This window comes from Cetorhinus maximus, chromosome 1 (assembly GCF_964194155.1).
Source record: "Cetorhinus maximus chromosome 1, sCetMax3.hap1.1, whole genome shotgun sequence".
Taxonomy (NCBI): Eukaryota; Metazoa; Chordata; class Chondrichthyes; order Lamniformes; family Cetorhinidae; genus Cetorhinus; species Cetorhinus maximus.
The window spans coordinates 88,666,107-88,692,782 of NC_135879.1; the positions used below are offsets into that span (position 1 = coordinate 88,666,107).

Here is a 26,676-nt window from a genome sequence, read left to right on the forward strand (position 1 = left end):
CATCCCCACTCCACCAAGCAGACCTCTGCCTCTATTCTCACTAGGCTTCAAGATCACTGTCTCAGCGCAACCCAATTCCATGAGACAATGGAACCAAATACAGAGTCTAACAATGTTGATCTTCTTCAAATACTGTAGGATTTACTTCAGGAGTCACTGGTGACTAAAAACAGGAGTCCTGACAAAAGGGGTTTTATAAGACCATAAAACATAGGAGCAGAAGTTGGCCATTCGGCCCATCGAGTCTGCTCTGCCATTCAATGAGATCATGACTGACCTGATAATCCTCAACTCCACTTTCCTGCTTTGTCCCCATAACGTTTGATTCCCTTACTGATTAAAAATTGGAAAATACTTAACAACCCAGCCTCTACAGCCCTCTATGGTAAAGAATTCCACAGATCAACTACCTTCTGGGGGAAGAAATTCCACCTCATCTCTGTCTTAAATGGGTGACCCCTTACGCTGAGATTATGTCCTAGACTCTCCCACAAGGGAAAACAGCCTCTCAGCAACTACCCTGTCAAGCCCCCTAAGAATCTTATATATTTCAATAAGGTCGCCTCTCATTCTTCTAAACTCCAATGAGTACAGGCCCAGCCTGCTCAACCTCTCCTCATAAGAAAATCCCTCTGTACCCAGGATCAACCTAGTGAACCTTCACTGGACTGACTCCAATGCCAGTACATCTTACCTTAGATAAGGGGACCAAAATTGTTCACAGTATTCTAGGTATGATCTAACTAGTGCCTTGTATAGTTTTAGCAAGACTTCCCTTTTTTTATACTCCATCCCCTTTGAAATAAAGGCCAACATTCCATTTGCCTTCCCCATTACCTGCTGAACCTATATACAAGCTTTTTGGGATTCATGCACGAACACCCCCAAATCCCTCTGTGCTGCAGCTTTCTGCAGTCTTTCTCCATTTAAATAATATTAAGCTCTTCTATTCTTCCTGCCAAAGTATGTAACCTCACATTTTCCCACATTATATTCCATCTGCCAAGTGTTTGCCCACTCACTTAACCTGTCTATATCCCTCTGTAGACTCTTTGTGTAATCCTCACCACTTGCCTTCCTTTTTTTGTGTCATCCGCAAACTTGGTGATAGTACATTCATTTCCCTCATCCAAGTCATTAATATATATTGTAAATAATTGTGGTCCCAGCACTGATCCCTGTGGCACTCCATTAGTTACAGGTTGCCATTCTGAAAATGCCCCCCTTATCCAAATTTTCTGTCTTCTATTAGTTAGCCAATCCTCTATCCATGCTAATATACTACCCCCAACACCATGAGCTCTTATCTTATTAATTTGCTTTATGTGTGGTACCTTATTGAACGCTTTAGGAAATTCAAATATATTACATCGACTGCCTCCCATTTATCTATCCTGCTTGTTACTTCCTCAAAGAACTCTAATAAATTTGTCAGGCATGACTTCCCCTTCATGAAGACATGTTGATGCTGCTTGACTGTATTATGCATTTCTAAATGCTCTGCTATTACATCCTTTATAATGGACTCTAACATTTTCCCAGTGACAGATGTTAAGCTAACTGGCCTATTGTTACCTATTTTTTGTCTTCCTGCCTTTTTGAACAAAGGTGTTACATTGGTAGTTGTCCAATCCTCTGGGACTTTTCCAGAATCTAAGGGCAGAATTTTTCATATGGCGGGTGGGCTCGACGGGAGCAGGCGGGGCCGATGGCCGCCCACGATCAGCTCCACACCACCATTTTACATGGGCGGGCTTCAAAAAGCATAAGACGTGACCGGTCGTGCTCAGTGCTACCTTTGTAGGCAGGGGGAGGAGGGAGAGTTGGGGCCCGTGTTCTTTCGCACATGCACACGAAAGAGCACTTCAATCTCCCTGAGGCATGGAGCTGCCTCAGGGAGATTGAATCAATGTTCCAAAAATTAAATAAAAGGTTTATAAATTGATTTAAACATGTCCTCTCATGTGACTGTGTCACATGAGATGGGACATGTTTCTATATTAATGAAAGTTTTTTTATTTATTTAATAAAAGCTTTAGGAAACCTTATCCCGCTCATGGATGAGGTTTCCTAAAAAACACGAAGGCCACTTGGCCTTTTTGCCTGCCCGCCAACCTTAACGTTGGACGGGCAGTGTTACGAATTACATGAATTACTTTCTTAATGGCCTTAATAGGCCATTTACATATTGGCAGGTGCACAGCCGACTCCGGTACATGCCTGCCAAATGAAATTTCGCAGGTCTCCGGGACGCATGCCCGACCACATCACGCATCATTTTACGCGTCAGCATGTCAGGCCCGCCCCCACACTCCAACTGAAAAATTCTGCCTTAAGGATTCTTGGAAGATTACTACCAGTGCATCCACTCTGTCTGCAGCTACTTCCTTTAATATCCTAAGATGCATCCCATCAGGTCCAGGGGACTTATAGGCCTTCAGACCCATTAGTTTCCCTAGTACTTTTTCTCTAGTGATAGTTATTGCATTTATTTCCTCCCGCACCCCATCCCACCCTTTTGCCCCTTGATTATTTAGTATTTTTTGAAAGTTATTAGTTGTCAAGCAATTTAGTAAGAAGCAAAAGTTGAGATTCAATACATAAGCTAAATGAACAGAAAAGACACATGACTGTAATAATCAGTAAGTACTAGTCCAGGACAGGCAAGATGGTTGTCACATGTAAACAGCTCTTTTCTTCTGTTTCCTCCTCTTTCCCCGGTGTCTCACGTCTTTTCAACTTCTTGACCCACCCAAGATTGTTAGACCAGTGTCATCCCTCCACTGCCTAACTGCACTGAAGCCTTCTAAAATCTCTTCCATTATAGCCTTTTTTAGGGCTGAACGTGGATGGATTATTGACAGGTTCTTGTTCCACTATAATGACTTCCTTTACTGCAAAATGCCCAAGTGTATATTGAGTTATTTGTGTAAACCATGGGGCAAAAATCCATTCTAATGTCATCCACCTGCCATGAGCTTCTACAGCCTTTGCATGTACCCTTTGTCCTTGAACAATAAGGCCTTTATACCACCTTTCCTCTTCTCAGCTCATGCTGTTCCTTCTGATCAGTTTCATCCTCCCAACAAACATTCCACCTCTGGCCTTCAATATAACTTTCTGAAGTTTCATTATTCCTATCTGCTTATAATAAAGTTATTTATGCCCAAACCTGTTAGTGAGCTGTTCGTATGGTCATTCAGCATAGCTGTCCTGTATTTCTTACCAAACTATTGAACAATACTTATTCACTAAATTATCTCTTATTCTAATCCTACTAACCAATAAATGTTTACATTCTAGCAAGCATCATTGCTAATTAAACAAGGTTAAGTGAAAAGCCTACCACAACCTGATGGTATGATTATCAACATATGCATTTACACAGCTGCAGCCCCTTTGCAGGCAAGGTACAGCTAGAATCACCTAAGAATAAGGGTCGTGAGGACTCAAAACGTCAACTGATTTCTTCTCCACCGATGCTGCCAGACCTGCTGAGTTTTTCCAGGTAATTCTGTTTTTGTTAAGAATAATAATTTCACTGGCTTGTTTCCAGAGAAACAAGGCTTTGGCAGATTGCAGGAAAATGAAACTTACAGCACTAACCTATTCCTTTACCTATATCTAAGCATGTTTATAGTTACTAACAATACTCCAGGTCCACTTCAGTGCAAGATACAAAGAAATTTTCTTTTATTTGTTCATGGGATGTGGGCATCGCTGGCTAGGCCGGCATTTATTGCCCATCTCCATTACCCTTGAGAAGGTGATAGTGAGCTGTTTTGAACCACTGCCGCCTGTGTGATGTATGTACCCCAACAGTGCCATTAGGGTGATATCATACTCCCCGCACTATGGGACCCTCCATCCCCAGTGCTGACTGACAAAGGGGACTAAACCACCACACTCCGAGAGTCTTGGACACGCTGTCAACAATATGCCAACTTTTATCAGGTGCCTGATGGCCACTCCCCACTGCATGCAGACCCTCTTACATTCACCCTATTCCATGTGGTTACATTTATATCACCCAGTGTTGGCCACCTCTGAGTGATGTCAGAGTCTGGAATCATTTCTAGTTCTGGATCTCCCTCAAGCCCTCCAGAATCTCTTACTCTCCCCTGCCTGCTATTTCAAAGTATTCACTTCCCGCAGTGTTAACAGGCACCAATACTTCCTCCCCTGTGCTTGTAGACCCTGGAACAAACCCCATCTGCAGAGCTGTACTACCCTCTGCACTGAAACAGCTTCCGGACACTGGGAATCACCTGCTAAACCAATCCCCACATTCTGCAATCCCATTGATACCAGCTCTAGGGGAACCCCTCACCAATGTTTTCAGATCCAGGTCTTACAGCCCCCTCCCCCACCCAGCCATGGTAACCAGAGAAACACCATGAGAGATTGGCTACGGATGTATGAAAACTTTTGCAGGTATCATTCTTTTTGCTTCAATAAAAGTTCACCACAGTCACTGTTCACAAGCAGGGCAGTGATGAAATAAAAGCTTCAGTGGATTCTGGAACTGATTCAAGTTTCAGTTTATGATTTGGAAAGGGCTGAGGCTACAGCTGTGGTGACTCCTCCCCCTGGGTTTGTACAGTGGTTAAGGAAGTCCCAGGGTCAGATTTAATTCAAACAGCAGCCTGTGTTGTTGAATATGTGTGAGTTCCGGGAAATCAGATTATTTTATACTCCACGCAGCTCTTTGGGTCAATGTTTGGCTTTGCTCCAATGCAGTAGCAGGCAGGAAGGGGTGAAGGGGGCCTTACACACACCAAAAGAGATCACACCATCTTGGGTGATCTAACAGGAATGCAAATAACTTTGTAAAGCAGTTAGTTCCTAACATATTCTGGTGGTTTGACTTGCATTGTTAGGTATCCCAGGGATTTAACAATATTCCCAATGTGAATTTGACCATAAGTTAATGGGGGAGACAGTGGCATAGTGGTAGTGTCACTTGATTAATAATGCAGAAGCCTAGGATAATGCTCTGTGGTCATGGGTTCAAATCTTACAGCAGCTTGTGGAATTTAAATTCAATTAATAAAATTGAGAACTAGTCTCAGTAATGGTGACCACATAAACCATTGTTGGTTGCCTTAAATACCCATTTGGTTCACTAATGGAAGGAAATCTTACCTGATATGGCTTACAAATAACTCCAGACTCACAGTAATGTGGTTGATTCTTAAATGGCCTAGCAAGCCATTCAGTTATATCAAGCTGCTATGAAGCCTAAAAGGAGTGATGAATCAACCAGGACAGGAAAGATGGTTGTCACATGTAAACAGCTGTTTTCTTCTGTTTCCTCCTCTTTCCCCGGTGTCTCATGTCTTCTCAACTTCTTGACCCACCCAAGATTGTTAGACCAGTGTCATCCCTCCACTGCCTAACTGCACTGAAGCCTTCTAAAATCTCTTCCATTATAGCCTTTTCTTCGGGCTGAACGTGGATGGAATATTGACAGGTTCTTGTTCCACTATAATGACTTCCTTTACTGCAAAATGCCCAAGTGTATATTGAGTTATTTGTGTAAACCATGGGGCAAAATTCCATCCTAATGTCATCCACCTGCCATGAGCTTCTACAGCCTTTGCATGTACCCTTTGTCCTTGAACAATAAGGCCTTTACACCATCTTTCCTCTTCTCAGCTCACGCTGTTCCTTCTGATCAGTTTCATCCTCCCAAAAAATATTCCACCTCTGGCCTTCAATATAACTTTCTGAAGTTTCATTATTCCTATCTGCTTATTATAAGTTATTTATTCCCAAACCTGTTAGTGAGCTGTTGTTCATATGATTATTCAGCATAGCTGTCCTGTATTTCTTATCAAACTATTGAACAATAGTTATTCACTAAATTATCTCTTATTCTAATCCTACAAGCCAATAAGTGGAGGTGGTGGTGTAGTGGTATTGTCACTGCACTGGTAATCCAACAACCCAGGGTAATGTTCTGGGGGCCCAGGTTCAAATCCTGCCGTGGCAAATGGTGGAATTTGAATTCAATAAAAATCTGGAGTTGAAAGTCTGATGATGACTATGAAACCATTGTTGTAAACACCCACCTGGCTCACAAATTTCCATTTAGGGAAAGAAATCTGCCATCCTTGTCTGGCCTTCATGTTGAGTTTTAAATGCCCCCTAAACAAGGGCAATTAGGGATGGACAATAAATGCTGGCCTAGCCAGCGACATCCCACGTCCCATGAATGAATATGAAGTCTCATGGCATCAGGTTAAACATGGGCAAGGAAACCTCCTGCTGATTACCACCCACCCCACCTTTTCAGCTGATGAATCAGTACTCCTCAATGTTGAACACCAATTGGAGGAAGCAGCACCCCAAGCCAAGCTGTTTGGGCACAGCCATAACACTGGCATCTACCCAACAATGTGTCCACAAAGAGCAGGACAAATCCAAACTGGTCAGTTGCCACCCCATCAGCCTAATCTCGATCATCAACAAAGTGATAGAAGTGTTGCTAACAGTGCCATCGAGCGGCACTTACTCAGCAATAGCCTGCCCACTGACACTGAGTTTGAGTTCCACAAGGGCCGTTCAGCTCCTTACCTCATTGCTGTCTTGTTCCAAACATGGACAAAAACAAGGGGTGGGGTGAGAGTGACCTCAAGGCAGCATTTGACAGGGTGTGGCATCAAGGAGCCCTAGCAAAACGGAAATCAATGGGAATCAGAGGGAAATCTCTCCACTGGTTGTAGTCATACCAGTACAAAGGAAGTTGGTTGTGGTTGTTGGAAATGAATCATCTCAATCCCAGGGCATTGCTGAGCAGTTCCTCAGGGTAGTGCCTTCGGTCTACCCATCTTCAACGTCTTTATCAATGACCTTCCCTCCATCCTAAGGTCAGAAGTGGGGATGTTCACTGATGATTACACAATGCTCAGCACCATTCTTGACACCTAAGATAATGAGGTAGTCTGAGATCATATGGAGTAAGAGCTGGACAATATTCAGGCTTGGGCAGATAAGTGAAAAGTAAAATTTTCATCACACAAGTGCCAGGCAATGACCATCTCCAACAAGGGAGAATGTAACTGTTATAATATGCCTTTAAGGGACATCAGCATGACATCACTCGAAGGGAATTAGGTCATGGGATCTAGTCTTAGGGCGGGATTTTTGCATTGCCCACTGCAGGGATCTTCCAGTCCCGCCGCAAGTCAATGGACTTTTGGCTGGGGCACTGCCTCACCCGCGGCGGGGCTGGAAAATCCTGGCCTTCATTTCATTTTTGTTTTGAGCAAAGCACACATAGAGCTCTGATGCCTTCAAGCTTTATATCTAAGTTCTCATGAGCTTAGTCTTAATAAATGAACCCACAATGTGTTCATGAAATCCCTTTTGACTGATTGATGCCTTGTGTCTTGTGCAGCAAACAAGCCCAAGGTATTATTTCAGTATGACAACACGATGTTGTGTTCAGCAGTGGTCAAACAGCCTGGCTGAAAAATTAAGTGCAGGTATGACATGATGAACAGCCTTAGATCATGGTACATGGCATGAGAAGACCCTTGACATCAGACCGCATTGAAGTTGCAGTGTCGGAGAGTGTTGGAAACACAGCAGTTGACTGCGAAGAAAAGCTTTGAAGACACTGTACCATGATAGTGCTCAGATAAAGAGCTGGTAAGCAGATGGATCATTCATGGTGAGACTGCAGCACATAGCCTGTCAGTTCAGCAAGGGGACAGCATGTCAAGAGAACCAGCACCGAGTTAGTTCAGTCAGGAAAGGTGAGTGACCAGGATGTGGGGCAGATCGATAGTGAGCGAGGGGCAGTCTTATAAAATAAAACCATCATAAAAGGCGAAGGTTGCGATTATAACAGGCTGCTTTGGGAGCTGCTGAATGATAAATTGAATAAAAAGCAAAGACGCCATTGCTCCATGTTGCGTTTCCACCACAACTCATCTTCGTGGGACAGAGCTTCGGAAAAGCTCATGAAAGTGGCTGTAGTGACACTCATCCCAGGTGCTACAGACAAAGGAAGCTCAAAGGGATATTGTCAGAATATCCACAAAATTCCGCAGTTTGAATTGGGATGCAGCTGACCTACTATCCTAACTCAAAATGTTTTAACAGTGTACAGAGATATGGTTTCTTGATTCAGGTATTTCTAAACCAGATAAGCAAACCATAAAAATTCATAAAGGCTCAAGGTTACAATTGTGAGAGTAGATACGAGCCAGGTAACTTGATGGTCACATCAGATTCACTTAGCAGATTGTCTAACCCAGTGAAAACAGAGGGCAAGATCTTACCTGAGTTGGGCGGGCTGGGCAGGAGCGGGCGGTGGTGGGCGTGGAGCTGATCGCCACCCATGATTGGCTGCGTGCCGCCATTTTATATGGGCGGGCCAATTAAGGCCCACCCAACTTGACATACGGCCAATAGCGCTCAGCGCTACCTATGTGGGCGGGGGGGAGGAGGGAGAGTCGGGGCCTGCGCTCTTTCGCGCATGCATGCAAAAGAGTGCAGGAATCTGGATTAAGTTGGTAGTACAAATATTGAATAAAGGAGGAAAAAAATTATTTAAACACGTCCCATCATGTGACAGTGTCACATGAGCTGGTATGTGTTTGCGAATTGTGCAAAATTTAATCAATTATTTTATAAAACCTTCAGGAAACCTCATCCTGCCCATGGATGAGGTTTCCTGAAAAACGCGAAGGCTGCTTGCGCTCTCTCACCCGCCCACCAACCTTAACGTTAGACGGGCAGCGTTGCTAACAGCTTTAACTGTTTTTTTAATGGCCTTAATAGGCCATTGACAGTTCAGCGGGCGCGCAGCCGCCTCCAGCGCACGACCGCCGAGCGAAATATCTAAATAATGCTCAATGATGTCGGGACGCACATCCGTCGTCATCATGCATCATTTTGTCGTCGGCGTGTCAGGCCCGCCCTCACACGTCGACGGCAATATCCTGGCCAGGAGATATATCCTTATATTTACAAGTTGACTTCATTGACATCGGACTTAAAGATGTTCTCCAGATTGATCTGGTACATTCTATGAAACACAAATGCCAGTGGCTACAAGAAGAAATAGCAAAAGATTCTGCACGACAGAATCTGTGGAAAACCATCATCAAAGAATGGCCTGATTCAATTCAGCATGTCCATGAACAACTGAGACCATTTTTGCCTTATTGGGACAAGCTAGGCATCTGCCGGGGAGTCATTTATAAAGGCAGGCAGGTCACCATACCAGAATCTTTGCGACCTGATATTCTTCACATCACTCACACATGAGCATAGATCAGACAAGAAGACTCACAGGAGAGACAGTCTTACTTGCTGGGCATGAACAATGGCATTGAAGTCATTGTCAAGAAGTGTGAGGCATGTCAAGAGCATATGCAAAGTCAGCGCAAAGCACCAGTGATTCCATACCCTACCCATCCATGGTCCAAAATCATATCTGATCTCCATGGCACTGACTTCAACATCAACATCAACATCATTGTCGTCTACTTTAGCAAGTACCTCATTATTCGACAATTGCACAATGCATCAAGCACAGCTGTCATGCATACTCTAAGTGCTATTTTCAGTTTATTTGGTGTACCTAGAGAGGTCATTATGAATAACGGTCCACAATTTATTGGGAAGCCATTTCAGGATATGTGCAAGAATTGGAATATTGATCCAATATTCCTCATTGATCCTCATTCCCATAGATCTAATGGTCTAGCTGAAGATTGATTCGCATGGTGAAACCCCTAATTCTCAAATGTAGACAGATCTAGACATTGCAATGTAACATCTGACAGCAACACCTTTAAGTGTAACTATTACATCACTGGTAATGCTCATGATTGGCGTGCTACTTTACCTACACATACCCATTCTACTCTCTCAGAAAGCTAGAGAGCAACTTTTAAAATTACAGAAGAAAATGACCAACATGCATGATAAAAATGCAGGTGTAGAATTGCCAGGTTTACAGTAGGGACGACATGTTCACATCCAGGGTCCCGCAGAAGGCATGTGGCACCCAGCCGAGTTAGCAAAGATTTGTTCAAAACCAAGGTCCTATGAAGTTGTTATAAACAAAGGCACAACATTGAGGTGTAACCGAGGACAAATCAGAACCATTCCAGCTCCTCACCCAACGTGCAGTCCCAGTGCATCAAGGGCAAGATTTCAAATGCAGCCAAGAACAACATCCAAGAATGAGAATCGAATTCCACAAATCACCGTAAGCAATTAAAGAAAACTCCACACAAGGTTACCATCACAATATCTGGGTGTACTACCAGATTACCTTTACACTTTAAAGACTCATAGATTTATCAGTTCTATGCACTTATGTAATGGTAACTAAATGTGAACATGTATTGTGAATAGTTATACTTCTTTGGAAGGGGGTAAGTATCTTTAAAAAGAAAGGGGGATATTATAATATGCCTTTAAGTGATACTAGCATGACACCACTAGATGGGAAGTGTGTCATGTGATCCAGTCTTAGTTTCACATTTCCTTTGAGCAGAGCACAGCGAAAAGCCCTAATGCCTTCACACTTTATACCTATGTATAACTGCTCTCATGTGCCTAGTCTCAATAAATGAACCCACAATGTGTTTTCCAAATCCCTTATGAGTGATTGGTGCCATGTGCCTTGTACAGTATATAAGCCCAAGGTTTTATATCATTATCATAACATGACGCTAACCATCTCCCCTTCACATTCAATGACATTACCTTGCTGAATCCCCAATATCAACATCCTGGGGGTTACCATTGTCCAAAAACTGAACTGGACCAGCCATATAAATACTGTGGCTACAAGAGCAGGTCAGAGGCTGGGAATTATGCAGAGAGTAACTCCCTAAAATCTGTCCACCATCTACAAGGCACAAGTCAGGAGCGTGATGGAATACTCCCCACTTGCCTGGATGAGAGCAGCTCCAGCAACACTCAAGAAGCTGGATACTGTCCAGAACAAAGCAGTCTGCTTGACTGACACCACATCCACCACCTGAAAGATTCACTCCGTCCACCAGTGACACACAGTGGCAGCAATATGCACCATCTACAAGATGCACTGTAGCAACTCGCCAAGGCTTCTTCAACAGCACCTTCCAAAGGTGCAACCTCTACCTGTCTATGGGCAAGGGCAGCAGATGCATGGAAACACCACCTTCTGCAAGTTCCCCTCCAAGCCACACACCAACTTGGAACTATATCACAGTTCCATCACTGTCGTTGGGTCAAAATCCTGGAACTCCCTTCCTAATAGCACTGTGGGGTTACCTACATACATGGACCACAGCAGTTCAAGAGGGCAGCTCACCAGCACCTTCTCAAGGGAAATTAGGAATGAGTAATAAATGCATGTATTCTGTGAAGGAATAAAAAACATATTCTAACCATCAAGTCTGATCATCAGTCCATTCACAGCATGACATCCCTTCCATGCTACTGCATAAAAGAAGTTATGCCATAAAAATGACACCAAACATTCCTGTTGAAATTGACAAATATACCTGAGGATGGCCCCTCCTACTGCCTTCAGGCAAATTAAGAAGGATGGTGGGGAGACAGTTTCCCATGTCAGAGTTACATAGAATGTCACTTGGATATTGGACGATCTAATTAGAAAGCAATGACAGCGTTTCAGTATGATTATGTTTCCAGGAATAGGTTTGGCTTTCTTAGCAATAATAGTCCAGGAATAGTAGATTTTAAACTACATGGACCTCCTTCAGTTCATTGCTATGTTTAATTGGGAAGCAATCAACATCCTACTACTGAACATCAAAGATCTCTGAACTGGTAGTTCCTCTCTCCACACACATATGATGATGTAACCAGAATATTCTTTCTGACCGGTCCTCACAGAGGAGAAAGTAGCTCTTACAGGAACATGTTCAGCCTGAGAGTTGGAGAAAACTCTGTGGAAAGCTGAGCATGAAGACCATAAGACCATAAGACATAGGAGCAGAAATTAGGCCATTCAGCCCATCGAGCCTGCTCCGCCATTCAATCATGGCTGATAAGTTTTTCAACCCCATTCTCCCGCCTTCTCCCCGTAACCTTTGATCCCCTTGCCAATCAAGAACCTATCTATCTCGGTCTTAAATACACCCAATGACCTGGCCTCCACAGCCTATATGCTGCCCAACTATTTTGAGATGAGTTACGATGGAAGGAGCATGAACAAAACCACCCCACACAACCCACCATTGCAACCTCCACACCAGGCATCTTAACAACTCATTCACCCTGTTCACATGAAGCCTACGTTATTTTAATATGCACCATTTGTACAGTGCAGCACTGTCCCCTGCCCAAAAGCTGTGGGGCTGGTGTCAGGGCTGGTGGGTAGGGCCGAAGGTCTGATTAGGGATTTAAAGCCTCTGAGGTCCCATGGGTACAATCACCGACCGAGAGTTCATGCTGCACTGGGTGAGCTGGTTGAGACGAGATGCTGTGAAGGAGAGGTGAGAAAGAGGCCATGGAGACCCAAGTTCTCCATGGGGTTGGGGGTGGGGGCAGTGCAGTATGGGGAAATTCTCCATATGACCAGAAGGAAGCCTCTGAGGATAAATAAAACTGCTTCTCATGGCCTCATGTGGCTGATTTGCCGACTCCTATAATAATCTGGCCATTCAGTTTGGCCGGCCTGGGCTTATCATCGCCCTCAGTTGACACTGATTGTAGGACAGAAGCTGCCCGACTATTTTGAGATGAGTTACGATGGAAGGAGCGTGAACACAACCACCCACACAACCCACCATTGCAACCTCCACACCAGGCATCTTAACAACCCATTCATCCTGTTCACAGCAGGCTGTGGGGGTGGTCACTGAGGTGGGGGTGGTCATTTAACAATATCCCATAAAAACCCATTGAGATTTTGCAGAATTTGCTCTGAAATCTGTCACACTGCAAACATCCTGCACCTTTTAGGATTGTTCAACCAGTGTCCTGAACAGCTTGTTCTTATTAGTCAGTCTATTCAATATATCTACTCAAGAAATGCACATCTGTTTAGCTGAAGATTGAGAAACAGGGACAACACATTCTTCATAAGAAATCTAGGCCAGAATTTTCGGCTCGGCGAGCAGGGGTGGGGCCCACTCGCCGAGGCGTAAAATGGCGTGGGGTGACGTCGGGCTTGCATCCCCATGTCACCGTGCGTCATTTAGATTTTCAGTTCGGCAGGCGGCCCACCGAACTGTCAAAGGCCTATTAAGGCCATTTAAAAACTAATTAAACTAACAAACTGAGCTGCCCGTCCAACCTTAAGGTTGACGGGCAGGCGAAGAGCCTTCGCATTTTTCACCGGCAGGATGAGGTTTCATGAAGTGTTTCTAACTTGAATGAAAATTTTTATAAAAATTCAATGACATGTCCCAGCTCATGTAACACTGTCACATGAGGGGACATGTCTTACCATCTTTTCTTCTCTTTATTTAAATTTTTAAAACTTAAACTAGCCAGCTAGCAATGCACGCCTCCCGTGAAGGAATAAAAAACATATTCTAACCATCAAGTCTGATCATCAGTCCATTCACAGCATGACATCCCTTCCATGCTACTGCATAAAAGAAGTTATGCCATAAAAATGACACCAAACATTCCTGTTGAAATTGTGGATGGCCCCTCCTACTGTTTGCAGGCAAATTAAGAAAAATGAAAAAACTAATTTCCCCGAGGCACCTCCGTGCCTCAGGGAGATTTCTGCGCTCTTTCATGCGCGCATGTGTGAAAGAGTGCAGGCCCCGACTCAGGTAACTCCCCCACCCATACAGGGACCGCTCAGCGCTTCTGGGCGCATGTCACGCTGAGCGGGCCCTAATTGGCCCGCCCACGTAAAATGGCGGCGCGGACCCAATCGGGGGCACCAATCGGATCTGCACCCACCCCTGCCCGCCCCCGCACAACACCCCAACAGGGAGAAAATTCTCCCCGAGTTTACCTTAATCACTCAGTTACATTTCAGGATAAAGGTGCAAAATACCCAAATGATTCATTCATGCACAACTAAATCCCATGTTCCTGTCTGACACTCATCTTTATATTCAACACAACATTTACACAAAGCCTTCTGAGGCTTTCAGTCAACAAGATCCAGCCAATGAAAAATCTTTCAGTGCAAAACGTTTCTACTCATCAATGTACAGAGATTGGTTTAATTACAAATGTTTTTTCTTTTAGTTAATATCATAAATAAGCAGCATTACCACCTCAAAGGTAACATTTCTACAGAGAACTTGTTTTCACAGACTTCAGTTTTGGAGAGACCTGGGGCAGGATTTTATGCGTCGGCAAGTGGGAGCAGAGCCCACTTGCTGACGCGCAAAATAACGCGCGGTGATGTCAGGTGGATCTCCCGATGTCACCGCGCTCCATTTAAATTTTCAGGATGGCGGGTGCGCAGCTAAATCAGCACCCGCCGACCTGTCAATGGTCAATTGAGGCCATTGACAGAGTCAATTAAGTAATTAAAGGACCTGCCCGTCCAACCTTAAGGCCAGGAGCTCCGGCGCGAATTAGAAAAAGCATGAAACCTCATCCACGGGTGGGATAAGGATCCATGTACGTTTTTTAAAATTTTAATAAAGTTTTTGTGAAAATTATGGACATGTCCCAACTCATGCGACATTGTCACATGAGGGGACATGTTAGGGAAATGTTTTTTTTTTCTATTTTTAGGATTTTTTACATTTACAGCTGATCTCCCTGAGGCTGCATTCGCCTCAGGAAAATGAGTGCACTCTTTCATGCACGTGCGCGATAAAACGCACTCTCGATTTTGGGATTTCCGCCCCTCCCGCACAGGAAGCGCATGGCTTCCAATCGGGAGCGCCGATCGGAAGCACGCCTGTGCACGCCCGCACTTCAACTTCGCCCCTGACAGGGGGAAAACTCAGCCCCCTAAGTTGGATTTTTTTTAGACAATAGCCCAAGGTTCAGTTAAAATGTCACCAATCAATAAACGCTGCAAAAAAATGTTAATGATAAACAATTGTTCTTGAATTTCAACAAAAAAGATTGCATTCAAACTGGAATTGCAATGAGTCAACAATTAAAAATCTTTATTTACTTTTTATCATCAACATTTTACATGGAATACCAATATTCAGCAGCAAAATGAAAATTGCATTAAATTTGAGTTGTAAAAATGTCACATCACAGTAATTCTCCAATCTACTTCCACTCTGAACTTTGTCCTCATCCACATATGCTGCTCCACTGGAGATAAATGTAAGCTCAGGGAACATCATCTCACCTTTTCACTGGTCAATTTACAGCCTTCGGTATCAACATTGCATTCAACAATTTCAGATCATAACCCCTCCCCCAATCCCCCACCATTCATTTGGTCAGTAGCTGTTGGTGTTGATTCTGCATTGCTCGATTTACAGCTGAACTAGACATAGCTTTTGCTCATTTTCTTGCCCCATTACTGTCTCATTTTGCCTTGCACTATCATTAAACTTCCCCTACCTCCAATGCTATCACAATCAAGTTATTCCAAAATTGACATCAATTGCTGCTCTTATTTCAAACATTAAAATTTACAACTGACATTATCTGTTCCATTTATATTTTCCCATAAGTTCACAAGCCTTTTAATATTTCTTTTCTATATCAATTTTCGATGACTGGAAATTATTTTTCAACACTTATAGGGAACTGTTAACAAATTCATTTCAGTCGTGCAGTAACTTGTAAAAATGCCAGACGCTATTCTTAATAATTACATACACCATGAATCACATCCTGTGAAAAAGAATTCAGTTTTGTTACAAAGTTTCACAAAATCAGCCTGCTTTCTTAGGCCATGTATCAACAGTTACAGCGTGACAGGGTTAAACAGCGAAATAAGCTTCAGGAATCAACGCAGGGCATCTACTGGAACAACCTATCAGAAGGTGACATCAGAGAGTGAACACCCTGGACAGAGGCTCCTTCATTTCAGTATTGCAAGTGTAGATTCAAGTCCATTCCATTGCAGCTTCATTTCTCAGTTGTGTGGTCTGGCACCTGAAATAAAATTAAACAAATTATAATTTTCCCCATAACAACAGATATTTATTTTAATATCGATGACATTGTCTTCAGCAACACATTTAGGAGGCATTATCAATTGAGCTGTAACACAGCATTTCTAACAGTTATGGTTTTGTTAACAATTCATTGATTTTACAATATGATTTTAACATGAAGGATCCATGGAGTAACAGTGCAAAATTAATTCTGCAGGAATATTATGTTCAAGAGTGAAATAGAACAGGTAATAAAAGGTTAATAAATTATGCACTGGGGCAGCTTACAATGCAAAGAAGAAAGTAATGGAGCTGACCATAAAGGAAGAAAGGCAGCAGGAAAAGGAGATGAAAGTGGTGAAGATAAGGTCCCCGTTTTGATTTGGCTGACCCTAGCCTGGAACTCAAGGTATGATAATTGGTCACAACATTGTTGACGACAGAGCATGACATCACCAAATATTGCTGCACCAGATTGCTATCCAGTGACACCCTCGCCTCATCCTCGATTAATCATATATAGATACTGGGCGAACACAGTGCAGGACAGAGCCCTGACACCAACTGGTTGAATAACTCATTAACATTCACTCTCACGGCCCACACATAAGTACTGGCCACTTGGGCAAAGTACTAGATTGGACCAAGAGCCTCTGGGAATGTACAGCAGAGGGGAGTCAATGCCTTTAGCCAAGCAGGTGAGGGCAAACATGGCAAAAAAAAATTCAATGTATCTGCGTTTATTCACACAAGGTCTGAATTTTGACAAACACCAGGAACCAACCTTTTGTAGCTTTAATGATAATCTTCACCCACCCGGCATCAGGACTCACACATAATCTATTCCCATTTTTCATGGTCACACTGTGAAGAGAAAATAAAATCAAACTCACTGACACTGAATGTCTCCCACTGAAAGGTGCAAATTCAGTAAAATTATTAAACAAAATACTACGAACTTGCTTCATTAACAAATTGTGATTGGTCCAACATGTTTTGAATGAATAGCACAGCTTCTAAATTGATGTAACAAAAGGAGAAAGGTTAAAGGTGGCATTCTGACACATTTACTCACATTATTTCCAGTGTCTCACAGTGCGATCCTTTGGGAATGTAATTCAAACTCTTGATATGCCTCGGATTGATAGGAGTGGTCTGAGGGCACTGGCAACGTCCTTGACTGCCTGAGATTGGAGTACCTGTGAAAAGATTAATTTAAATTAAATTTGGATGTCGATTGAAGTTGACAAACTTTTGGCATTTTGTTTCAGCATTGAATTCAGTGTTAAAACAGGCATTGTATTCTCAATAGCAGAGAGCCTTGGTGACCATTTAATTGTTCAATGAATAACCAAACAGCACTCTAAGACTTGTATAGCTGGCCAATAACTCAACAGAAAGGCTCCTCTCCACACTTTACAAAGCAATAAGAACTAAAACACAAGATAGAAATTTCGACATACCCTGTGTAGTAATGGCACACAGGAGCAGGATGACAATCATTATAGTGGTTGTTCTGTTCATCTTTGGCTTTGTGCTGCTGAATCAATTTCTGCTGAAGGATCTTCTGTCAACCTCAGTAACTCTCTCTGTTGAATGATGTTCTGATGAAGAGGGGTCCAATGAGCTCCTATTTATTTAGATTCAGTACTTTCATTTTACATAATCATAAGCAGTGAAAGCTGTCAAAATTCTGTGAGAGAATTTCCCTGCTCCTCAGTCAACTTTCTTTCACTTATGCAGTTTTAATTATATTCACAATTTCTGCATAGTTTACAGCAGTGACAGACAGGTAACCTGTTCCCTGGGAGGCAATGAATTATTTATATCTAGATTTTAAAGACTTAATTACAGGCTTCAGAAAAGTGGTGTAAAATTCATCTTTGGCAAAAGGTGTAAAGAGTGTGGGAGCAGATAATTCACCCATTATATATCCTGACCCATTTCTCTTTCAATGAGCTTCTCTGGAAAGGAGATTTAGGCACCTTATATAATGGGTGACAGATCCACCATTGTCCATTTCCGCCACCAGTAAAGTTGAATTTTACCCCAATATTTCTGTCTTATTACTTCAATGGTCATCAAATCAAGTCTTTACGGAGTGGTATTAAAGTCAGACCTGGATAATTTTCTGCTTTTTCTTCATGTTCCCCAAGCAAGTGGCATCAGGTGATCTGCAGAAGAATCCAGTTCCAGATTTCATACTGACCCATTGGGGAATGCACGAAAATAAGAGGAAACGCAGAAAGTCAATAGAACTAAAGCCTGTGATTTAAAGGGAATACCTCTCCCTTTCACTGTCTTGACCTTATGATGTGACTCTTTGGACCTTAATGATATAGGGCTGGAAAAGGCTGCAATAGTGTAAATGTATTTCTACAGTTCTTTCAAGTTGCCGCTTGTAATGAATTTTCAGTTTGAGGATGCAGCAGCTTCAGTTCTGGAGTAGAAATATCTTTAATTGCCTTTGTTATGTTCCTTCTGTCAGGTCGCTTTGCTCAGCGAACACGGTTGCATGCCTATCTACTGGTGGGTGAGTTGGTAAACAAGAAACTGCAGATGTAAAGACCAATAGAAGATGAAGCACATGTTGTTTACTTACACAAGTCACAGAGCACTAACACATATATGCTTCTCCATCCAGTCCCTATTCTAAACTACTGATTAACATTGTAGCCCGCGCTACACAGCAATTGGGTAATGCAATTATGTGGTCAATCTGCTCACATTCTCTTAAAGGTGTATTGCACCTCAGATTCCCACAATCTTAAACCAGCAGAGATGCTTTATTTCACTGTCAGGCATTTCCTTGATTATTTGTTATTCAAATTGTCTTATTGACACAAACTTAAAATGGGGCTGAGAGTCTGCAAGGTATGATTATACATGAATTAATCATCCCCAGAATGAAGTTTCAGATTAGCTATAGAAGTTAGTTCCACATTTTTGTAGCTGACCCAGAAGGCATTGTTACTTTCCAGATTTGGCACTGATCCCTGGGATTATAAGAAAGAGGAAACAAACTCGTGAGCTGAAACTTGTGAATTATAGGAAACAGGGCCATCCTATAACATGATAACAAAAGCTGCACAGCTAAGGTATATCTTTGCTTATTTAGAAAGCTCAGGCAATGATGCAAATATATTTCTGGATGATAAAACAATGATTTCCGGTCCGAGTTTGCAACAGTATATAAAAGAAGATGAAAGATTTAGCGTTCCAACTTAACAGCATCAGGAAGGTCAGGGCTGAGTGTGCCTATGACTTGAGAACATGGGGCAGATTAGGATTTTTGGGCAGTCATGCAAAGAAGCCCCTGTCATAAATTCAGTAGGTGAGCCGTGGGGCAGCAAACAGCAAATCCAATGCAATTTGCTAGATTGAAGCCTGAAAAATCGAGCTGCAGAGCTGCTGCCAACTAGGTTAATGACGGGATCTGGGTGGGCACAATCACGAAGGTTCAGGCTTCCCTATGTGGCAACAGCGCAGATGGTCTTTGTTGCCTCCAGCTTGGAATTCCAGCTCCGGCAAGACCCACACAAAATAAAATCTTAGTTACCTCTAAAAATCCTCTTGCTTTCCATCACATGTGCTGGCCACAACCAGTTTAGGAGGGGTTTGGTCAACAGAGCTCATGTTGAGGCATTTAGTGCCTTGTACATAAGGGCAAGGACACTCAAACTCAACCCCAGTCTGAAGGATAGTTTTGTTCAATTTTGTGAATCAAATTCTGTTAATTTAAAACAGGAAAGGGAATTTAATCAGCAGCATGGCTTGCTCTGGCTGTGGGAAATCTGAAGTTGTAATAGTTCTCAAAGCTACTGACCATTAAAATGGTAGGATAGTTTTTGTTGTGGCGCAACCTATGTTTGCAAGAAAAGACATCAGACGTCTGCATGTGGAGCTGTGCATAATCCCAAACCCGAATGTGAAGAGACCTTGCCTTGCACACGTATATCCCTATTTGTGAAGTACTTTGGGAGATTTCTGAGAAACATTAAAATCTTGATTCTGCAAACCATCGCACAAAATGTACATGTTTGGAAATTCCACAGGGGCATGACACTTACTCTTCCTCCTCCTCGACGCCTTCCTCCTGCCACATCTCCCACTGGGTATCTCAGTTGGCCCAATATAATTCATCTCCTCTCAACCAAGCAGGCCTGCTGCTTCCATTCTTACTAAAGTTCAGGACCTTCCTCTCAGTGTTGTTTCTAGGACCACTCTGCTAGTCCTTTTCAGCAGAACCAAGATTTTAATGTCTCTCTGAAATTCCAAAGGGAACGGTCGTCGATGTAACATTCAATAAGCATGGTTTCTTGTCCTGATAAAGAATTTCCCCAAATATCTTTGATAAAAAGAATGCCATATCAACTGCCTCAAAAAGTGCAAGAGTTTCAGCAGCTAGAGTACTTATTACTATTCTCCTTATTTTCTTGTCTTCCCAAGCCAAGGGACAAAACTTGCCACTTTCTCCTATAAGAAATATTATAAAATAGGCTACACTCAAAAAACCCATCACAAAGGTTTGCATGAAAGACATCACTGAAAACAATCAATGTTATATTCTTGGAGTCACCGAAAGATGGAAATCTCAGTTCACATTTTTCCATCTTTAACTGTTTTAAATGTTTTGTTTGTGCATAAAATGTCCTTGACCTTTGGCTGTTTCATTGCTGTACATAGTTCCAAGACATCAAAACTTGCATCTGGCCTTGCCTGTGCACCCAGCCAATTGAATTGTCCAATTAGGCTTTGCAGTTGCTCCGTCTCAGCTTTGGAAACAGCTGCATCTTTTTGTGAGGACCTGGCACGATTGACTGTGGTAGGGTCAACAATTTCTAAGTAAGATTGGTAATGTACAGTCACATCAGGCCTTACTTCCAACCCGTTGTATTTAAAGGCCGCAGAAACCTAACTCCCAAGCTTAAATTCTGTTCTACCCCTGTCAATAACATTTTTTCGAACTTACTGGTACCACCCCATAAGAACTCGTAAACATGCATCAGAAAAATGCCTGAGAGCTTCCTGCCGCAATACCAATAAAACATGGCAGGATCTGCTTCCAGTTGAACACAGCCCAACTTTAACAAAACAGTCCTAACTGAATAGCACTATAATAAAAGCAGAAAATGCTGCAAAATCCAGGTCTGGTGGCATCTGTGGAGAGAGCAACAAAGTGAGAGGAACAGGGTTAACAGTTCTCGTGAGTACTGAAAATGTAATTTCCGATCTTCAGAAGTTGAGGTAGAAAGGAAATATTAGAAGGTTTGTGAACTTATGGAAAAATGTACATGAAACAGATAATGTCAGTTGTACATTTTAATGTTTGAAATAAGAGTAGCAATTGATGTCAACTTTGGAATAACTCAATTGTGATAGCATTGGGGGCAGGAGAGATTTAATGACTAAAGGGATGATGATGCAAGGCAAAATGAGACAATAATGGGACAAGAAAATGATCAAAAGCTATGTCTAGTTGAGGTGCAAATCGGAAAATGCAGAATCAACACAACAGCTACTGTCCAAATAAATGGTGGGGGATTGGGGGAGGGGTCATGACCTGAAATTGTTGAACACTGAGACACAGAGTGAGAGAAACAGAGTTAACGTTGAGTCTGTTTGACTACTCTTCAGAGTGGTACCATACTCTGAATAGCACCATACCCCTGGAAGCATTGCTCGAACCATAGACACATTTAGTTAACTTCCAAAGTTCCACTTCTACATCTGGCATCTTCTGAGGAGGTTGGAGAAACACTTCCCTCTGGAGGTGATTCCCCTACAGAAATGCAGCTTTTTTGTATATTGACTTACATTCCCAAGAAAATGTTGATAAACAGGCCAAAAAAAAAATTGGAATTACCTTTCCCGCTGTTAGCAAGTCCACCCTGATCTCTTTATCTCCTAAGCATTCTTCAAAACTCCAGGCCACTAACCTAGCTTTGACTTTATAAGGTTTATCCAGTTGGACCTTTTCTGTGCAGATCCATCTTTGCAATAATGCTGGTTGACCACTATCCAAACCTCTTAATACATTAATACATGCCAAAATCTCTCCAAGCTCTAGCTCTTTCTGTTTAGCCTCCTGCATGGCTTTATCCCCTACTTGGCAGCTACAAAAATGTCTCGGTCATGGGGACTTCTATTATTAGTTGGATGGCTCCGCATTCTCCATTCTTCTGTGCTGTCTAGTCGGATTGCAATCTCTACTCACCTGTTGAAGTCTTTCCAGGTTACTACTATCAGATCCCCTGTATACCTGATCTGAGGCCCTTTCCACTGTATGTGAAAATTTCCTCAATCGGGACACATCGCCCAAGCCATTACAGGGACTCAAGCTACACTTCCTCAGATCCCACTCTCACACCCCATTCTGTCAGTCCTCACTTCTTGTCCACCATCCTGGACATCCAACCAATTTTTATATTTTCTGGTAGCTTTCCCTGACCTTCCCAGTACTGTTGCATCCCTCCAGTTACCCAATCCTTCCAGATGGTACATCATCCGGGAACCCACTTTGGGCATTTGGCTTCTAGATAAAATATCTTTTTCCTGCTCATCATGATCATGAACTCCTGATCTACCATATTTTGGCCTTCTGGCCCTACCCCATGAAACATGAGCATGTGATGTGTAAGGTGCTTCGTGATCCTCTGTCACTTTGTCAGTATCTGAAAATTTATAATTCATCCCAATGACTCATGAGGAATGGGCTTTTATTCTTTGAATCCCATGTTGGGTAATCACTGTTTCCCCTCATGCCCTATAACTTTCCTTTCCACTCTCTATGGCTCTCTCTTGTAATAAACCAGATCACCGGAAATAAAGGCCAGAATTTTAAGCTCCACCACCGATGGTTCTTTAGGCAAGGGGGTGGTGGGGGGGGGCATGAAATTGAAGGGGTGGAGTTCCCTCCAGGTTCCTGGCCACCTCAGCTACACAGCGATTTCAGGGTGGGGTGGGCAAAGCCTTGAACACTTAAGGGCTGTTTCCCATCCAGCCTCAAGTTTTAGACATTTCCTACTCTTCCCGCCCTGGGACCACTACAACTTACCTGGGCCTCTAGTTCACCGACTTAGGCCAGGATGTTCAGGGACCACTAGCGTTAGTCATATTCGGTGGCATGAGCGGACAATATGGCACGATCAGTTTCACAACGGCGTGAAACCAGTTTGCAATCATCTGCTCAGCCCAACAATGGCGGGCCGCATTCTCCATCATCAGACATCGGGAATAATACATCTGCATATCATTATAAGGCCAGTCCGCTGGAATTACCCAAGCCCCTCTCCCTGGATTGTCTGCCCACATCAGCGAGAAAACAGCTGGAGCCTGACAGCAACGGCACACTGGAGGAATATCCATGGCATGCTGTGTGGATTCTCATGGACATGGCTCTGCTGAGAAGCAGCTCACAAAAGTTGGAAAGTCACTGTTGATGTTCACAACGGATGATGGTTGAGGGGGTGGAAGGGGAAGGTCTCGGATCGGCTAGGAGAGGAAGAGGTGTCAGGTGGGTGAGTTTGGAAGGGGGAGACTGAAGGTTTTGCGGGGGGAGGTTAGGAGTGGGGAAGTGGGAGAATGGGGGAAGAGGGGTAACAGGGAGAAGATGGTAACTGGGGAGATGGAAGGTGAAAGGGAAGGAGTGCGAAGAGGGAAGAGAGTCCAGGTGGAAGAAGAAGTACGGAAGGGGAGGTAGTCCAGGAGGAGGAGGAGTGCGGAGCAGGGAGGGAATCTGGGGGGGAGGGAGGAAGGAGTGCGGAGAGGGGAGGGAGTCCGTGGGAGGATAGAGTGCATAGAGATGAAGGAGTAAGGGTGTAGGAAGAAGTAAGAGTGGAGGAAGGAGTCAGGAAGGGCCAAGGAGTAAAGCTAGAGGAAGGAGTGAGAGTGTGTCTCAGGGATTCAGGGAGGGGGGAGGGGTAAGGCAGGAGGAAGAAGTGAGGCCGGAGGAAAGAGTCAGGAAGAGGGAGGAACTAAACAGGGGGGGAGTCTGGGGTGGGACTAAGGGAGGTTGAAAGGGCTTCCAGCAGGAGAAGGGGTTCCGGGGAGATGGGGTACAAAGGGGGAAAGTGGTCCGGAGAAGGGAAAGGGTTCCGGAGGGGGGAGGGGTTCGGAGGGGGGAAGGGTCCAGAGGGGGGAAGGGTCCAGAGGGGGGATGTGAAGATGAACAGGCAAAGGAGGAGTCTGATAGATCCATGTCTGCCAACTGGGAACGAACTGAGGGTGGGCGTGGTATGAAGGAATGGTGAGAATGACCAAGGGCAGAGTGAGGTGGCAGGGTAGGAGGGTGAGTGTTCCACAGTAATGGTAGAAGGGATGGTGAGTTTGGTTGATGGGGAGTTGGAGGCATTCACGGATCCTGGGGGTGGGAAGGAGGAGGTCAGGGAGGTGAATGTGGATGGGGGTGGGATTTGCAGGAAGGAAGGGAATATGCACGTTCACCTGGACATCCCTGAAGGAAAAGGGTTGTGGCTGGTAGGTCAAGGAGGGGAGGTGGAAGGTGATGCCAGAGGCAGGGATGGGGTCAACTGTGATGGGGGAAAGGAAATGGGTGACTGGGGGAGGGTAAAGGACGGGGAGCTTACGAAAAGTGAATCAAGGCTACGCTGTCCAAACTGAAAGTAAGTGAAACAAGAGTTGTCGTGGGTGAGATCTGGTGATGCATGAGAGTGTGATCAGAGGGTGGGTGGAGATGCAGGTCAGCTCAGACGGACAACTGAAAGAGAACCCCAGCAGGCAACATTAAACATGATCAGGACATTGAGGATGAGTGTGATACAGGAAGGATCCATGTGCATGGGAGAGTGCTTGCACGAGGCTCCAAGAGGCTCTGCCACACACACACTTCTCCCCCCAGAATCACTCATGGGCCAGCTGCTCCCTATGCGGTGACAGGCAAAGGGGACTCGGAGGGAGAGGACTCTTTGAGATTCCTGAGTGGATGATCCAGGGGTGTCCGGCTGCCGCTCCTCCTCCCTTCGGATGCTCGGGGGCCCCATCTTGACTCCTTGAGTGGAAGGAGCACCTGGGGGGATGTCAAGGTACCCCTTTTCCCTTCCGCATTGCCACTGCAGGAACTCATCCATGACTCCCGCAATGGAGTGTAGGTCTGCACTATCTCTGCATTCTGCTGGACCAGGGTCTCCATGGAATCCACCATCCTCCCCATGGAGACCTCCATACACACACACATGGGCACCACTACATCAGAGAGCAGGTGGATGCACTCCTCCGACTCACGTGCCACTCTGTTGAGGGCTTCCAACAGCTCTGAGTGATGTTCCACCACCTTCTGCTGACTCTCTGGGATGAGTTGGAAGGCCAAATCCAGAGGTTCATCATCTGACTCGGACCTCACAGATGCCTCCTCCACATCAGGCCGCCAAGTGCTGGGGAGTCAGCTGAACCTGCCTCTGCTGCTGCGGACATGTGTCCATGTGGTGACCACCAGATTGTGAACCTAAGCCTGCTCTAGACCTAGGTCCCACCAAGGTGTGTGTCCCTGCACTGGTGGAGGGCGAGGGTAAGCGCTGTGATGGGTCTTCCAGGCTGCTTATTTTCAGCTTTTCAATGGAGGAGGTGTCCTCTTGGCAGGTGGTGAGGACCTGGATGGAGCTGAGAGATTGGCTGGCTGAGGGAGTCAGTCACTTGGCAGAGCTCCCTGTGAACCAAAGTAGAGATAATTAGTGCATGGCAGCAGAGTCAAAAGCAGGAGAGCGGGCACCCACAGTTGCTTTAAGGGAGGGATGACGTGGTGCAGGATCCTTACATAAGTGTTCGCCACCAACCTCAATGTTGCCGCAGGCAGTGTCCACGTCCTCACCAGTCAGCACAATGACTCCATTCTCAAAGTGAGTGAGAAAGTGAGTGAGGGGCCTAATGTGGGCCATTCCAGCCCTGGTCTGGGACCTCTCCCTGCTGATGTGAGCTGGTTTCTCCTGCATGGAAACAGATGGAGAGAGTGTGAGCAGGACACATGGGGTGGTGAGCAGAGCCATGGACAGGGATGTGGATGTGAGCTTGAGAGGGTATGAGCCTGATGGAGATGTGAAGGTGTATGTGAGAGTTCGTGGTGTTGTCCCTTTAGGCATGACATCCATGTGGATGTGGGATGGGCTTGTGAGTGTGTGAGTTGAGAGTGATGAGAAGAGTGAGTTACCCTGGAGGGACAGATGAGACCATTCATTCTGTAATGGCACTGGGTCACTGCCCTCTTTTGCAGAGCATTGGTGCTGACCACTGCTGCCATTGCCTCCCATGCTGGATTGATGATGCCGCTGCCCATCCTGCGGCCAGAGTGGGGGCAGAGGACATCGTGGTGGGCCTCCACGGCATTCAAAAGGCATTCCAGTGACGCATCATTAAACCCCCAAACATTTGCAAAGAATTTTTAGCATGTACCATCCATGCCATGCCTGTACAACTTGCAAGTCGGTTGGTCGGCCAACATCTTACGAACATCTTGTCAATTACTGCATGATTCCACTCACATAAACCATTGCCAAAATTCATCATTTGCAAATTCTCCTCCATTAACGGTCAAAGGTTTTGTTGGCATTCCTAGTCCAGTTCCAACCCATTTTTCCATGACCTTGTTTACGATGACCTGTTTGTCCCTCCCATTTATCACCATAGATAGGCT

At 44.3% G+C, this 26,676-nt stretch overlaps 1 protein-coding gene across 2 annotated transcripts in view; it reads right to left on the reverse strand.

Annotated features, from left to right (window-relative positions):
* Positions 1-17,688, reverse strand: part of LOC144685245 (interleukin-8-like) — a 30,137-nt gene extending 12,449 nt beyond the window's left edge. The window contains exons 1-4 of one of the 2 annotated variants that reach the window (XM_078549701.1): positions 17,495-17,688; positions 17,107-17,230; positions 16,816-16,895; positions 15,054-16,029 (exon numbers count right to left, since the gene is read on the reverse strand). In XM_078549701.1, coding sequence (XP_078405827.1) covers positions 16,010-16,029; positions 16,816-16,895; positions 17,107-17,230; positions 17,495-17,555 — 285 coding nt within the window. In that variant the 5' untranslated portion in view covers positions 17,556-17,688 and the 3' untranslated portion in view covers positions 15,054-16,009. Of the gene's footprint in view, positions 1-15,053; positions 16,030-16,815; positions 16,896-17,106; positions 17,231-17,494 lie in introns of those variants that run through there. The other variant, XM_078549756.1, reaches the window with a different exon arrangement.
* Between the last annotated feature and the right edge of the window lie 8,988 nt (positions 17,689-26,676).